Here is a 17734-nt window from a genome sequence, read left to right as displayed (position 1 = left end):
AATGAGGTAACGTCTCTGACTTTGGGTCAATTAAATGCTGTTCTCCTTTGTTTAACAGCTAGATGTGTTCTTAATAAACATATTTTTTAAGCCTCAAAAGAAAAATATCAAACTCCAGTAAGACTATACGGTAATCCAATAATAAAAACCTGCTCCTTTTTCTTGTTCTAAATTTAACTATTAATTAACCTACTTTTAAACACACAATTTTATAAGTAATAGTAATACTTTATTATTTATATGCCACCCATCCTACCAGGTTGCCCCACCACTCTGGGCAGCTTCCAACAAATTAAAACACAAACACAGTAAGACATCAAACATTAAAAACTTCCCTATACAGGGCTGTTTATGTCTTTGACATCTGATGGGAGAACATTCCACACGGCAGGCACTACTACTGAGAAGGCCCTCTGCCTGGATCCCATAACTCATATTCCCATATTCTCGCAATGAGGGAACCATCAGAAGGCCCTCAGAGCTGAAGGCTCAGTGTCTAGGCTGAACAATGGGGGTGGAAACACTCCTTCAGGTATACAGGGCCAAAGCCATTTAGGGCTTTAAAGGTCAGCACCAACACTTTGAATTGTGCTTGTAAATGTTCTGGAAGCCAATGTAGATCTTTTAAGATAGGTTTTATATGGTCCCAGCAGCTACTCCCAGTCACCAGTCTGGTAGCCACATTCTGCATTAGTTGTAGTTTCCAAGTCATCTTCAAAGGTAGAATGCACTGCAGTAGACCAAGCGGGAGATAACCAGAGCATGTACCACTCTGACAAAACAGGTCATAAGCAGGTAGGGTCTACAGTTGCCCTTGAAACAGAATTGACCTGTACGCTCAAGGACAGCTGTGAGTTCAAAATGACTCCCAGGCTGCACGCCTGGTCCTTTAGGGGTACAGGTACCCCATTCAGGACCAGAGAATCCCCCAAACCTACCCATCACCTGTCCCAGTTATTCCTCAGACAGTAAAAAATTCCAGAAAATACCTCTCCAAACTGGATGAATGGGCAACAAAATGGCAAATGACGTCCAATACAAGTATAAATTGATGCACTTTGAGGCAACATTTTATAAATTCTCATATCAATTTCCAGAGGAATAGATGTATTAGTCTTTTGCAGCAAAAACAACAAAGCCTTGCATTCACATATAGACTGATGTGCTTTGAACTGGCCATGACTAACCAGTGAAGTGATATTGTTCTCATGATATCCCAATGAAAATGCCAATTCACATGTTCTGTGGCAATAAAGGCAGCAAATTCCAATGTAGGAATTTTAAGACAAAAGACTGTAAATAAAATTGCCAGTATTATAATACTTCTATGTTGCAGTCACTTCTGGAATAGTGTATGCAGTTGACCCATCTCAAAAAGAGCACTGTACAGCAAGAAAAGAAGCAACTAAGAAATATGAAGGGACTGAAGTACCTTCCCTACAAGGAAAGTTGAAGGGGGTCAGTTTATGTATTTTAAATATTACTAAGGGCAGAGGAACACAATAAAGGTTTATAAAATGATGCATGGTATAGAGGAAGATAGGCTTTCCCCCCTCTATAACCCTTAACACTAGAACTCCTTGCAACAGACTTACTCCACTAAAAGTTATCTAATAAAATTTGACTAGCAGACAAAAGCAACAGGTGATGGCTGCAGGCGCATATTACTTTAAATAGGATTAAAGAAATGAATAGAGAGCAAGTCTTACCATGATAGCCAAATGAGTATTGTTCTGCATAATAGTTGTTTATTTGCTGTATTTGTATTGCCATCCAATACAATACAAAAATGACAATAACAATTTTTTCTCTAGGTGGCTGTCAATAAAAGGACGGGCCATTAGCCATGGCCATTCATTTCAATGGGTCTACTCTGAGTAAAGATTGGTTGACTACAAACCTTTTTAACAAAATCTCTTATCCCAAAATCTCATGGAGCCATAAAAAATGTTAAAGTTAAAAGGCCTGAGAAAATATATTCAAGGACACAAACAAACAAACAAAAAATCCAGAGCATAGGTTCCAGCCTCTCCAGAAAGTGCATTCCATGACTGCTGGGTTCTACAAGCTACCCAGCACATTTCGCTTGACAGAGGCATTCTGTGAAGATTTGGGGGTTGAAGTAGGATATGTAATCCTTCAGGTAAACTGGTACCTGTACTAGGTTAAAAAAACACCACTTTGAATTGGTCCCAACAATAAACTGGAAGCCAGTGCTAATAGCAAAGTACCAGCATGATATGATCATATCACTAAGTGTTTTTTGCGCAAGCTGAAGTTTACAGACCATTTTCAAAAGGTGCATTCCATGCACGACAATGCATTACAGTAATCTATCTGGGTATGGATTACTGTTGCAAGGCTATCTTTGTCCAGATAAGAGTTGCAGTTGATTTCTTTGCATAAACTGCCCCCCATGCTGTTATTTTTCATGCTGTCATTATAAGAGAACAAGGTAGGTGTTCATGGTGAGTTCCAGCACCTATCTTCCGGGAAAAATAGCACTGCCCCCCTAAAAAAGGGGGGGGAAGGAAGTACAGGCTTGGAAAATTCCCTGCGCGGTCTGGAAAGGATGACAGGCGAGACAGCGCCAATTCGGCTGTGGGCGAAAACGGAGCTGGAAACCCTGGGAAAGAAAAAGGGAAAGGGCTCTGGAAAGAACCGCCACAGGGTGCGCCAAACCCGGGGAGACACAGACAGGCCCGGCAGCCAGACACGCATGGGAGGGAGGGCAGGTCAATAAGGCACCCGCAGAAATTCGGAGGGGAAAACGTGGAGCAACAACCTTCAAAGGAGACGGTGCAAAGGGCCAGCGTGGCAAGAGGGCGTTCTGACACAACCACGTTTGTAAAACGAATGAATTCAGAGAAGCGTCTGCAAAACACAAACAGGGACCAGTGCTTCCTTGCAATACAGTACAGGAAAAATGGACCTACCGGGGGCGGGGGTTGGAAGCAGCTTAAAATGCCGCCGGTACGCAGTGCTTTCCCTCCCTATTTGGCACATCATTTTCATGAAGCGTTTTCCTGCCCCGGTTTCTGTCGGCGAGGGGATGGAAGAAAGAAAGAAAGAAGAACAAGGTGCCTTCGTTTTTCCCCTCAGCCAGGGAACACAACAACGGAGACTGGAGGTGGGGAGATCATTTTGACGAGGGAAAGGCCATGAGGCAGATTTGTCAGCGCGCGCAAGCACAGACTTTACACAGTGAGGCACCCCACGCGGGTTTTCCGCACCGTCCTAACGTGCAGCTTTGGCCCTTAAAGGAAAGGCGAAAGCAGCCGCCGAGGCAGCCTCTCCCTCCCGGCGCCCTCCTCGGGAGTCCGCGTCAGCCCCACAAGGACCCCGCCTTGCCCCGTGAGCAGCAGAGCTTCGACCACGGCCACATACAACACACAGAGAGACAGCACCCGAGTGAGGGCGGGACCTGGACAGGGGTTTAGGAGGAGGAAGCACGAGGCGGTCATGCAACCGCCTCAGCCCTCGAGGCCGTTGCTAGGCTAGGCTGGCTGAGGCCAGCTAGGCCGAGAGGGAGGGGAGGAAGCGCGACCTGGGCACGCCCCGAGCACGTTCTCCTCCTCGTGGGCTCGCGCGCCGCGGCCCCGCCCCCCTCACGCGGCTCCACACGCTGGCGGTAGGCACCAACGGCCGCAGGGAGGAGGAGAGGGCACGGGAGGGACGGTTAAGGGAGGGGCTGCTGGCCCGAGGACTCCTGCGAGCGACTCGGAGCCAATGAGAAGCCGCGCTCCCTTCTCGCTCGCTCGCTCCTCTCAACGCCCCGCCCACTGGCCGCTTCGTTATCTGCGTATCTGTGCCGTGTCTCCTGTTGGCAATAAAAATATATATAAAGACGTTTACCACACGATAAGGGTCGGGACGGATCTCCACCCCTCCCCACGTCGTAGAATTTCAACCCGTGCCTCCCATATGTTACAATGTGTAGTAGGGTTGTCAAGGCAAACCTTTTTTTTTAATCGTTATCATTATTATGAATAATAGCAATGAGAGGTGCGACGCTGCTTTCATTTCACTTTCAATTTGTACGGTATACCGCCTTTCTGTATTGCTGCACAGAAGGTGGCTTACAAGCTGAAGGAACAATATCATGCAGTTTACAACAGTATGAGCCAATTAAACAAGCAGACAAACAAAAGTCATAATGAAAGATGACTTGTAATGTGTTTCGGAAGAAGGTTCTAGCAGCCTAAACAAGGATGCGTTGAATCTTCACAGAATTTGTTTTCATAGTCGGCGCCTCCTCCTTGGGCTACCCTTTATGATTAATTTTCTTGGTATATAAGAACATATGGAACCTGAAGTTTGGATATACACATCTCAACTCCAGAATGCAAGAAATGTGCAGATTGCACCTGCTGAAATTCTTCCTGACAGCTGTGGTACAGTAGCAACATCCTCTTTTGAATCTGGCCTCTTGGCAAAAGCGGAGCATGAAGACAATGGCCTTTCCCTAATCCCTCTCCCACAAGCAACACTTGCTGAAAACCCCTCCTTTGTGCAACTGTTGAAAATGCAAGAGCCCTGTCCTCTTTTTCCCACCACCAGGCAAATTTAACTCCTTGCTAATAGCTAAGGGCAGGCATAGGCAAATTCGGCACTCCAGATGTTTTGGGACTACAATTCCCATCATCCCTGTCCACTGGTCCTGTTAGCTAGGGATCATGGGAGTTGTAGTCCCAAAACATCTGGAGGGCCGAGTTTGCCTATGCCTGGCTAAGGGCATCTGGCTGGCTACTGTTGGAAATAGAAAGTAGATTAGAGGCATATCTGGTCTGATGCAGCAAGGCCACTCAGGTTCCTGAGGCAATGATGAATGTCCATGTGACAAAGACACATACACACAACGCACGTGCATCTCGACCCATATACCTGCAAACTAATGCACTGTCAGACTGTATCTCATAGTAAGCCAAATAATGCTTCCTTTACTTAACTGATTGGGGTGTGTGTTAAAAAAATATTAGGACACAGAAAAAAGAAATGTGAAAAAGCAAACATCTCCTTGTCGGCAGTGATCCCTCCCCCACAACTGCCAGTAGATATTTATGTAAAACCCTCTGGGGGACAACTTCTCCATGGGAGGGGGGTAATTGGAGACATAGTCTGAATTTCATGGTGGCAAATGATGGCCGTTTGACAGAAAGATTAATAGCCACAATGTGGCTCTGGCTGGCTGCAAAACGTGTGTTATTTATAGTCACCTCACACTGTTTTTCTCAGCAGTAATCTGGCTCCCTCACGATAAAGCACTCGGTCTTTCAGCTTGGAGCCTGTCCCCTTTGGGAAAAGGTTATTGGGGGAGGAAAAACATACAGTGCTCATTATTTTATCATTTTGTGCTGGTGACTACAATTGCAACCAAAGATATGTAGCAATAGATTTGCATTGAGTGTTGCCCTGGCAGCAGTATATTCTAAACATAATTTGTTCAGTGCACTAAGGAAAAAGTATATTTGGTGTTTCAGCTAAGAGGAGCCAGAAAATATTTGAAGTATTATACTTAAGTCACAGACTACTGAACCAGGATGTTCTATTGGAAATTAATATTTTGTGAGGTAAGATTAAGAGAAATTCACTGTTAGCCTAAACTACCAATAAATTTCAATGTCTATTTTGCAGGATCAATGTTTCTGATCACATCTCAGTTTATATAATATACTTCCTGCCTAGTCAAGTTTTCTTGGTAAGATGGAAATTAACTGAGGAAAGAAGTGGGAATGACTGAGAGGAAACTGAAATAGCAGCAAGCCTTGTAACTAACCAGTGCTTTTTCTGGGGTACGCATATCCCTAAACATTTTGTGAATCTAAGTTTGGCCTCATTGAGGGGCAGTATTTTAATATGAGTAGGAAAATGAGAGTACCCCTAAACATTTTTTAGCAAAAAAGCACTGTAACTAACTATAATCAACACTTATTAATGTATTTGCTCATGAATCCATACAACACTAGGAAAATTAGGACAAACTGCCCCACCCGTATGACAGAGTCCATGGAAACATTGCCAAGATTTTATTGCACACTAGCTTAGATTTCTAACTTGACCTAACCTAACTTGATCTAACAGGGCAGCTAATAATATAACAAATCAGGGCTGCTCACAAGGCTTGTTCAGCGGGTACATATTGATTGGGGCCCAGGCTCTTAGCTTTCCTTTTAAAAGAAAGTAAATAGGAAGCAAAATGTGGAGGCAACTTTCCAAAGCATCAGCAGGCATCAAAGCATCTGGAGGGGGGCCTCTAGAGCAGCAGAAAAAATAGGAGAAGCTGTTTGTTTTGCTCCTAGCTTGACACTGGACAGATGAGAGTCCTCCATGTACACATTATTTCATTTATTCCCCAAGTGTGCTGCCTTCACAGATTTCTTTATCTCGCAGGGGGTCGACCTGGCTTGTGTGACGGAGACCTGGGTGCGCGAAGGGGCAACAGTTACCTTACGAGAGATGGCGCCCCCGGGTTTCTCCGTCCTCCACCAGTCACGGACTGTGGGCCGGGGGGGAGGGGTGGCATTATTAATCCGGGAAGATTGTCTTTTCAGGGCTCTACCATCACCATCGATCCCCGGCATTGAATGTGTTGGCCTAGTGTGGGGCTCCGAGGAGAGCTTGGCTGTCTGGCTGGTGTACCGGTCACCTAGCGCACCAGCAGCCACCCTGTCAGGCCTATTGGAGGCGGTGGCCGGCTGGGCCTTGGAGTTCCCTAACCTATTGGTATTGGGGGACTTCAACATCCATGCTGATGCCACTCCCTCCTCACAGGCTCTGGACCTGGTGTCTTCCATGGCGACACTAGGGCTCTCCCAGTTTGTTTTGGGCCCCACACATCAAGCAGGCCACACGCTGGATTTGATCTTTGGTGTAGGTATAGATGTGATCATGTCTCCTTCGATGAAGGTGCCATGGTCTGATCACTACGCTCTGAAAGCCAGGATTGACTTTCCACCCCCACCCTGCTTAGGTGCCGAGCCGATTTGGGCTCGCCCGCAGAGGCTGATGGACCCTGATAGATTCCGCCAAGCCTTGCGGGACCTTGCTCCCCCTGGCGACTCACTGACTGAGCTTGTTGAGGGCTGGAATATCCAGCTCCTGGCAGCCATCGATGAGATCGCACCGAAGCGCCCTCTGCGACCCCGCAGAAACCGGGCTCCCTGGTTTACCGAGGAGCTCCGGAAAATGAAGCGGGACCTCAGACGGCTAGAGCGAGTATGGCGGGGTGCCCGTGACGGAGCCTCAAGAACATCTTATAGGGCTTTTATGAAAACCTACGAGATGGCGGTGAAGGCTGCTAAGAAGTCTTACTTCTCGGCCTCCATTGCATCCGCTAGCTCTCGCCCGGCGCAATTATTTAGTATAATCAGGTCTTTAACGTCCCTTGAAGGACAGCCAAATTTAAATAACAATTTGACACACGGCTGTGAGGCATTTGCGAGCTTTTTTGCGGAGAAGGTCTTGTTGCTCCGCCATGACCTCCCTGCCAATTTGGATACAATAAAGGAACTGGAGGCCCCTCGACTGTCCTCGGGTCCAGTATTGGACCACTTTGACCGGATATCCCCAGCCGATGTGGACAGACTTCTCCGAGCTGGAAAGCCCACCACCTGTCCTCTCGACCCGTGCCCGTCTTGGCTGATTAGAGCGTGTCCAGACGAGGTGCGGGCCCTCCTGGGGGATATCATCAATTTGTCCCTTGGCACGGGGACATTCCCAGGGGAACTGAAGGAGGCAGTGGTGCGCCCGCTCTTAAAGAAAACATCATTAGATCCTTTAGATCTATCCAATTACCGCCCGGTTTCGAATCTTCCGTTCCTGGGTAAGGTGATTGAGAGAGCGGTTGCTGAACAGCTTGGTGGGTTTCTGGATGAAACATCGGCTCTGGATCCATTCCAGTCTGGCTTCCGTGCTGGTCATGGGACCGAGACAGCTCTGGTTGCCCTAACAGATGATCTTCGTAGACAGCTGGATCGAGGCGGGTCGGGGCTGCTGATTCTTCTAGATCTGTCAGCAGCTTTCGACATGGTCGATCACGAACTTCTGGACCACCGCCTTGCCGACGTGGGGATCCAGGGCACAGTCCTTCAATGGCTGCGCTCGTTTCTCTCTGGTCGGGGACAGAGGGTGGCGCTTGGGGGGGAATTGTCATCGCGCCACTCCTTGGTGTGTGGAGTACCTCAGGGTGCGATACTCTCCCCAATGCTTTTCAACATCTTTATGCGCCCCCTCGCCCAGCTTGTCCAGAGTTTTGGGCTGGGTTGCCATCAGTATGCTGATGACACCCAACTCTATCTGTTGATGGATGGCCATCCTGACTCGGCCCCAGACACACTGACCAGATGTCTGGAAGCTGTGGCTGGATGGTTACATGGGAGCCGCTTGAAGCTAAATCCTTCGAAGACAGAGGTCCTGTGGCTGGGACGGGACGATATGGGATTGGGGGGGCAACTCCCATCTCTTGCGGGGGCGCAGTTAGTGCCAGCACCGTCCGTTAAGAGTTTGGGTGTAATCTTCGACACCTCCCTTTCCATGGAGGCGCAGATTGCAGCTATAACAAAGGCGGCATTTTTCCATCTCCGCCAAGCTAAGCAGTTGGCTCCTTACCTCTCTCGCCCTGACCTAGCCACTGTGATCCACGCGACGGTCACCTCCAGACTGGATTATTGTAACTCGCTCTACGTGGGGCTGCCCTTAAGACTGACCCAGAAACTCCAGCGGGTGCAGAATGCTGCAGCGAGACTCCTTACGGGGTCTTCGCTGCGAGATCACATTCATCCGGTGCTATATCAACTGCACTGGCTCCCGGTGGAGTACAGGATCAGGTTTAAGGTGCTGGTTTTAACCTTTAAAGCCCTATACGGCCTAGGACCCTCGTACCTACGGGACCGCCTCTCCTGGTATGCCCCACAGAGAAACTTACGGTCTTCAAATAAAAACATCTTGAAGGTCCCAGGCCACAGAGAGGTTAGGCTGGCCTCAACTAGAGCCAGGGCTTTTTCGGCTGTGGCTCCGACCTGGTGGAACACTCTGTCACAAGAGACTAGGGCCCTGCGGGACTTGACATCTTTCCGCAGGGCCTGCAAGACAGAGCTGTTCCGCCAGGCCTTTGGCCAGGGCACAGCCTGACTCCCTCCCTCGGCAATCTTCGCAGAGCTCTGGCCCAATGGTGGCCAGTGGCTTGAATTTAATTAATTTTATAATGAATGATTTTAGAGTGTTGTTTGTGTTGTACTTTTGTATTGTTTTATTGTTGTTAGCCGCCCTGAGCCCGGCTTCGGCTGGGGAGGGCGGGATATAAATAAAATTTATTATTATTATTATTATTATTATTATTATTATTAAAAAACAATTGGCTGGCAATTGTTTTACTCAGAAGTAAATGAGGCCTCCTTCCTACTGAAAAGAAATTGTGACTTTGAAAGTTGCCACCACCACCATTTTTCATGTCTCACACACAGCCACCACTGACCTGATTGCCATCACTGGGCTGTTATTTATAGTTATTGTTATACAGGAAGTATAAAACAAAAATAAAAAATGACTCAGCAAATACAACCATAAAAGCATCAAACACTTTATAGTTGTAACAAGTTAAAAATTCATATAGACTGTACTTCAACACAATGCTACTTTTTTGTTTATCAAGATTGGCAAAATGGGAAGGGGACTGCACGTGGTTAGATGGCTGGTTGTTGTTGATTTGTGTCTCATTTTTCCTCCCAGAGGCTGTGTATAGTGTTTTCTCCTCTCCCCTTTTAATCTTCACTACGTTTGTGTGGGGTAGGCTAGGCTTGGAGTTGGTAGTTCAGACACCAAAGCTGTGAAACTGCACATATTTAGAGTCCTTTTTGTGTGTTGGCATCCCTGAAACCAATAAAATAAATTGTCCACTAAATATAGATGATATTTTGAATTAACCTTATCCTATATCTGCTTAATTACAACTCAAATGTCTTGACAGTGCTTCAGTAGAGAGAGAGATTTGGTAATTTGTGTACAGGCTTAACTCAGAGGAGGAATAATAAAGCTGCTATCAGTGTTGCATACATTTTTATTTCACTTCTATCTTCCCTTTTACTTGAACACTTATGGTCATTAAAATTCTGAAACCCTAAATTTTGTATTCGAAATTTAGCATGCAAATAGATGTCACATGCAAATTTAGTTACTGGTTGGCCTTTCATAATTAAATGTACATGGACTCATTTGGTAATTTACAGCATTTTAAGACCTTGATCAGAATATTAAAAGTCATACCACAAGGAAAGGATACCAGTATTAAAAGCTTGTGCAAGAGTAACAGATTCTTCAGTGTTGAAATGAGTGTTAGAGGCATTTGTTTGAAAGGTAAACATCCTTCCCAAGAGCATCATGGAGCTGATCGTTCCCACTTGGAGACCATCTGCACAGGGCAACTCAGAGAGCAGTGCTGGTGCATCCTTTATAAATTAAAAGGAAAAAAAGTCAGTTGTATTTTTGAACCATCAGCCATCCCCTCTCCTCCATAATTTATCGTTTTCATGATAGCCCTTTTTGCTTGTCTTCACCTCAGTACTTATCTAACAACAGGCAGTGATTATCTCAGGGGCAGCTTCCTTTTCTTCTGACATCCTTTAATTAAACTATAACCCTTGCTGAGCATAGACTAGAAAAATATTGGAAGAAAAATATCTCACCAAAGTCTCATTAGACCACTATTATTTATGAAACTGCAACTGCTCTGTAGAGAAGTAGCTGAGGGGATAATGATATCTCTATAAATTTACCCTTGAGCTTGACACACTTTGCTGCACCTTTTTTATGGTCTGATTCTAGCAGCTAGTGCTTGGCAAGTAATGGTTTATGGTATGGCTGGTTACAACAACAGAACATAATAATAATAATAATAATAATAATAATAATAATAATAATAATAATAATGAGTTGTGGCACAGCACTCACACCACAAGTCATACAAGGATGTCATAGTGACAAGAAGCACTGTCGGAAGTATTGACGTTTTGATAAAAGCTATCATTGCCATGTGCCCTGGTAAAGCTTCCAGGATGTAACATTCTTCTGCAAGACTGCTGGATAACAAAATTGGGCACAGCGCTGTTAGACATTCTACACCTTCAGCTCTGGTCTTTTATCAATACTCACTGTTTTGTGGCAGCCAATGACAGAGGAAACAATGTAGACTGGCGCAACAATCCCCCATTTACCTGGGAATAAACTTCAATTGAATTAAATAAGATTTCTGTGTAGACAAAGTTCCACTGAGTGTCTTTAGTTCTTCTTTGATAAACACATTGCAAAGAAAAATCCCAGAATTTCTGTTACTTGGATTGTAAATGTTCTAAGAGGTTATTACAGCAAGCCTTCCGTTTCTATAGGAATGTGGGCGCAGTAGACACACAAAAAAATGCACATTTTTTTTTCAGGGTAAGGCATGCAAATACCACAGGATGCACAAGATGAGCAGGTAGGTTATTTTGCTACTGACATCTGCAAAGGGACTTTATAACATTTAGAAAGTGCCTTGAGTTTCAAAGTTCCATAGATTTTATTTGCTTCTGTGTCTTGAACTAGTTTCTCCTGCTTGCTTTAGCATCACATAGACTTATCTAATTTCTCCATATGCTGATTAAATTATACAAGGAATAAATCAATGTCCCGTGAAATGTATGTAATGAAACAGATAATTTGTGCATTTCAACCTCTTCTCTCACTCCTACACATGACTTTGCATGTGAATGTTTAAGGCCTATGGTGGTTTTTTCCACCCTGCTACTGCAATTAATCACATTACATAACTAACCCACTGCTATTTTTAATTATTTTTTTCTTTTAATACATTTTGACTGGCATAAAGGGTCTTTCTTGAAATGAACGTTCCAGCATACTTATGGGCAAGGAAGAGGATGCAAAAACACCATCTTCCTTTCTGGCAGTGTGTGCTTAGGAAATACAACACATACAGTGGGTTATGTAACATCACACAATCATTTCTGAGTCATGCACACACTTACCTCACAATGGACCTGGCTAAAATTAGACTCCCATTCTTAAGAATCAGAAGTTTTCCCCTTCTTCTCCATTGCTGTTTAAATATAGCAGATTTAAAGAATAATCCTATGCATGTCAACTCAGAAGCAAATCCCACTGAGTTCACTGGGGCTTGCTCCTAGATAAGTGGTATAGGATTGTAGCCTAAACCAAATTGAATTGCTGTATTTACATATGCATGTGCGTATGTCTTGCTATATACATAAAAATGTAGGTGTCATCACATTCTGCCATTTGCATGGCCAATAGGAGGCCACGGCAACTGCAGCATGAGGAATAGCAGGCAGGCCCAGGCAAACTGTTTAACAGAGGGGGAGCGCCTCCTGCCTCCATCAAATGTGTGTGCAGCAAGGTGGCATATGTTGAGGGCGTGGATGAGGTGTAAAGTGGGGTGATTTGGTTAGATGGAGGGAAAGGACAAAGGCATAGGTGGGGTTGGCGAGCAGGAACAGCAGCATATCCTCCAACATTTCTCAGATGAAAAGAGGGACATTTCTCACTTTCCCCCAGATGATCCTCCTAAACCCCCCATTTCTTTATTTTATTTTATTTTTTATTGGCTTAAGAAAATTATACAGACAGCAAAACGAAGAAGCCTAAATTAACATTGCATTCTACCGATAAGAAATAATAACTATTACAATAATGAACATACTAAAAATATATTTACTTCCCCTTTTGAACAATATATTACATTATATTATTACATTATACATTATATACATTACATTATATACATTATATATTACAATATATATTCCCCTTTTGAACAATATATTACTATTCTATAAGAATCTATTATATCCTTTGCTGTCCCATATATTATTTTATTTCCCAAATTCAACCTAACCCTCCCTCCTCCCCACTGCTTCCCTTCACCTGTGTGAGATCTTCCCATCATAATATTTTTTTCTAGTTGCTTTAATAAAATAGAATAACATGAAACCTGTTAAATTATAATTACTTCTTTTGTCCTTACACGCTCAACCCCCCATTTCTGTGTCCCCCCCACAAAGCATTTCCTATCAGAAGAATGGCGAGTGCCACTACCACTTCATCAACAGAACACAGCACACACCCTCCACCATTCTGAGAAAACCCCTTAATCCCAAATTTATTTTATTATTTGGTAGATTTAAAAAAAGAAAAAAAACACCCCAATAAATAAATATTAGAAAAGGGGGAGATTAGATGCAGATGCACAAAGCATTTTTTTTTTTTTAAAGTCAGAACTCCTTGCGTTCTGCTCTGTTCCTTCTTTCTTCCCACCCAGTGCTGCCCTACCCTCTGCCTGCCCCTCAGAGCCAGCGCCTCACCCGGGGCTGGGCCCCAGTGGAGGCAACCTGGCCTCTTCCTCGCCTGCTCTCCAGCAGCCACTACGAGCCGCCCAAGGAAGAAGGTTAGCAGCAGTGGCCATGGAGAGGCCATGGGATGCTCCCACTCAGCCACCACCACTCGGGACAAGCACCGGCTCATCCTGCTGCCAAGCTTCATGGCAGCAGCACTGGCAGGGGAAATAGGAACGTTCTGTGCTCAAATCAGAAGCTGGGATGGCTTTCATAATTCTGGATCTGGAAAATCAGGACATTTGCAGGGTATGCAGCAGCCCCTAGAATATGCACAAAATTTTCTAACTGCAAACATACCTGGCTTTCCTAAATTAAAACTGGAGGATAGCTTTTGGCCATGTACGGTTGAAGGCATTCTGATTTTGTGTTAAATTTAGATCATATTATATGTAGAAGAATTGTGGTCATAACAGTTTATAGTACCCTGAGGTCAGCAATTAGAACCAGGGAGATGTGTGGCATTAATTTAAAAGCACTATGCCACCCCCACCCCCAGCATATAGAAATAAAGAACTTGGGTTCAGCGCTGTCATTCAGTCACAATCCTCAGTCCTATTGCGCAGGAGGGGAAGATTTCAAGTGGGTAGGGAGAAAAAAAAGGTCATCTGCAAGTGCTAAAAAGTACTGCAAGGCTCCCTGTTCCAGACTGGTTGGAGCCCTACGTAGGAACACTCCTGTTGGAGGCTGGGGGTGCACTGTAACATTTAGTTACAGGTTCCCATTTCTTCAAAAGAATGACCGTGTCTTCTGCCCATCTATACTGTTTTCCCTTCCCTAACTTTTAGCCCATGATCTAGCACAAGACAGTCACAGGACTATGAGACCTACCGTCGTTTAGTTGCAACAAACTGCCTTCCTTATTCATCCATCGAAGCCAAATGTTTTCACCATTCATGAGGGAATTTCATACACCTTAGTGCTGTTAACTGAATGCAGTAGGTTACAACAAAGCTATGAAGAGTTGTGAGGTTGCGTTAGCAGATTCTGAAGGATAGGAAAGGAGAACAAAGCTACCTTTGAGGTTATGCTGCATATTGCTTTAAGAGATTGGGAGAGAGGCAGCTGGCTCTATTCCACACTATGTCCAGCTGTATGTATTGGAAGGTTCTGGGGATCATCAGCTGATGTTTTTGTTGTGTGCAGTTAAAGCAGCATGACCAGAGGTCAGTTCTTAGCTGGCTAAATGGATTTGCTAAACTTAACTGTGAATAGACTTCTTATTACACTAAAAGAGACTGAGCAGGAGAGCGGGGAAAGCTTTGCAGGGTTACAGCTTGATGAGGAAAGGTTCATCGGTATTTATTAGATATACATTTCCTTAAAGAAGATATTTGCCTTTAATCTATGTTGGGGCACTTTATGAAATATCAGTGTCACACAGACACAAATGTATCTTAATGCTGTTGGCACAATAAACTAGAATAGGGCTGGGGAGTCTGTGATGCCAGGGGCAAACGAAGGCTAACCAACACCCGGGGCGGGGCAAACTGCCAGTTGCACACGCGTTGCACCGCTATTTACGACGCATGTGTGGCGTTGCTATGTACAGCACGTGTGTGACACCATGCATGCATTGTACGCAGCGGTTTGCTGCCGCCGCCCGAGCACTGTACGGACAGTGGCGGGATCCTCTGCTCGTGGCTGCAGTGGCAGTGGAGGGATCCTCTGCTTGCAGCTGTAGTGGCGATGGAGAGATCCCACCACCGTCTGTACGGTGCTCAGGCGGTGCTGGCGGCAAACTGTTATGTACAGTGCATGTGCGGTGTCGCTATGTACAGTGCATATGTGCGACACCACGCATGCGTTGTATGTAGTGGTTTGCCGCCGGCGCTACTTGAACACCATACGGACGGTGGCAGGATCCTGTGCTTGCGGCTGCAGCCTTGAATGGAGGATCCTCCACATGCGGCTGTGGTGGCGCGTGGGCTGCTTACACCGCCGCACCCAAGCCAAGCACGCCATGGGGTGCCTTCTTGTTACCCCTCCAGACATGGCACCCAGGGTGCACTGCCCCCCCGCCCCCTTGCGACGCCACTGTGTAATGCTGCAGGTATTGTTGGTCTTCAGTTCCTGTCATCTCTGACCATTGATCATGCTGGCAGGGACTGATGGGAGCTGTAGCCCAGCAACATCTGGAGGGCCACAGGTTCACTATCTCTGAACTAGAGTAAACATTTCTAAGGAGAAGATTGAAGTATTGCAGTGACAGCCCTTCAGGAACTGATTACATACAACATTGCAATGCATCAGCCTCCGGTGATCAATGGAAAGTCCCAGGACAAAGTCTGAGGGACTTTTTCTTCATAACGTTTCAAGTCTAACCAGCATGAGACAAAAAGCAACTAGTTATGTTTCATCACTGTGCCACTGCCACAAACAAACATAATTCAAGGAAATAAATGGTGACTATGCTCTTATGCAACCCTGAAAATCACTACATTTTTAGGATTACTCTTCTCTGGTACAGCTGTGGAGTCATACATTCTCACACTGCTAATATATTAAAATCAGTAAAAATGTGTTCTGTAGCTCTTATAGTCTGATTTGGTTAAATAGACAATATGTTGGTGTATGACATTTTTAAAAAGTAAGTCAATCAAACATATATAAAGAAAGTAGGGTTGTAATTTTTTCTTGATTTGAGGGGTTTTTTTTACAATCAAGCAGTGTATAAGTTTAATGAAATACATAAAATAAAGAAAGTTAGAAAACAAAATGTGAAGGCAGCATTCAAGTCTTAGAATTAGGCAGATACAGAGGTGCAGCTGTTGCAAAGGACACTTGGTTACTTAATCACTGTTGCTAAGCCATCAGAAGGAAGGAATGTAAGGGATTTCCTGTATCTTCCCTGCTGAAGTGATTGATTCTCTTCTAACAAGAGCAACTTGTAGCGAGACATGCAGGTACATGAACAAAGTGAATGTTGGCTTATGCCTTTAATAGCTGTGTGGCTGATAGAAATTAAACACAGTAAGCCTTTTCTAGCATGGAAACAATCTTATGGGGAATTGGCATGCCTGTTCTTTCAGACATCTTATTACTTGTGTGTGGCCCCTGAATTACTTTTGGATCCTATACTTCAACAGAACAGCTTGTAACATTTTGAAGGCTGGGTCTTGGAACTGAACTAGTTTGTTTTGTAAAAGGATGAATTTGGGCTGGTTCCTTTTTAAAATGATTTATCAGACACTGGGTTGGCTGAATTGATACTTTAAAATAGCAAGATATGAAGGAAAAGGCAACTATCACTGGGTGTAATTAAATTACGAGTGCATGCGTAACTTCTAGCCTAGAATCTGCTCTAATGAGCTCTTTCGTCACAACTGGCCTCCAAAAATGAAGATCTATTAGTAATCACTTATGTTTTCTTCTGTGCACAATTACTTGACCCAGTTTTATTTACTGCAGGTGAATAACTGTTCTTTCACTTATCCCACTGCCACCATAATGTCTGAGTCACTGTGCATGCTGTTGATTTCCACATTCTTTTCACTGCAGTCAACTTGGAGTATCACTAATAAGACCATTAATTACTTGTAATCATGGTCAATGAGAGGCTGATATTTTCAGGTCATGAACCTAAGACTTCCAACACATCAGCTATATGGGAATGAAGGTCAGATTAGTCATTTTTTTCCAGCACAGTCTTTTCCATATATATATATATATGCGCTTCCATATATATTCCTCACTGGAAGGACAGATCCTGAAGCTGAGGCTCCAATACTTTGGCCACCTCATGAGAAGAGAAGACTCCCAGGAAAAGAAAGACCCTGATGTTGGGAAAGATTGAGGGCACAAGGAGAAGGGGACGACAGAGGACAGGATGGTTGGACAGTGTTCTCGAAGCTACTAACATGAGTTTGACCAAGCTGCGGGAGGCAGTGGAAGACAGGAGTGCCTGGCGTGCTCTGGTCCATGGGGTCACGATGAGTCGGACACGACTAAACAACTAAATAACAACATATATATATGTGTGTGTGTTATATACACACACACACATGTGAACATGAAATTTATTACGGTCAGAGACCAGCTTGTGAAACACAAATGGAACTACAATCCCAAAAGCAAAACAAACATTTAAAACAATATACAACTATGGATTTTAAGTTTAAAAATGTGGTAGGCATATAAACACATAAAAACTTTAAGATAGACTACCATAGAGAAATGACCCAGAGTTGCCCGTTGATTCGAGTTTGGGAATTTTCTTAACAAACTATATTGAATCGGGGGATGGTCTGTGCCTACAGATCTGTGCACAGAATCTGGTGACCATCTGGGTCGTCTTGTGATCTTTGCCTAACAGGAGAAAATCGAATTTTTGCTTT

At 44.5% G+C, this 17734-nt stretch overlaps 1 protein-coding gene and 1 long non-coding RNA gene across 7 annotated transcripts in view; both read right to left on the bottom strand.

Moving 5' to 3' along the window:
* Nucleotides 1-3647, bottom strand: part of LOC128408442 (uncharacterized) — a 48264-nt gene extending 44617 nt beyond the window's left edge. For 4 of the 6 annotated variants that reach the window (XR_008329079.1, XR_008329081.1, XM_053378140.1 and 1 more), the window contains exon 1: nt 2937-3190. Coding sequence is in view for 2 of the 6 variants with exons in the window: in XM_053378140.1 (XP_053234115.1) it covers nt 2937-3015 (79 nt within the window). In the remaining 4 variants the exon portion in view is untranslated. Of the gene's footprint in view, nt 1-2936; nt 3191-3233 lie in introns of those variants that run through there. The other 2 variants (XR_008329080.1, XR_008329083.1) reach the window with 2 other exon arrangements.
* A 5916-nt stretch (nt 3648-9563) lies between these two features.
* Nucleotides 9564-14489, bottom strand: LOC128408439 (uncharacterized). Its single transcript, XR_008329076.1, has 2 exons — nt 14229-14489; nt 9564-9867 (listed from the first exon to the last, which is right to left on the bottom strand). It is a non-coding gene; the product is annotated as an uncharacterized LOC128408439 (long non-coding RNA).
* Nucleotides 14490-17734: the final 3245 nt, after the last annotated feature.

Source organism: Podarcis raffonei, chromosome 2 (genome assembly GCF_027172205.1).
Source record: "Podarcis raffonei isolate rPodRaf1 chromosome 2, rPodRaf1.pri, whole genome shotgun sequence".
In the NCBI taxonomy this organism is placed as follows: Eukaryota; Metazoa; Chordata; class Lepidosauria; order Squamata; family Lacertidae; genus Podarcis; species Podarcis raffonei.
The sequence above is the reverse complement of the archived record's forward strand: the minus strand, read 5'-3'. Positions and strand labels throughout refer to the sequence as shown.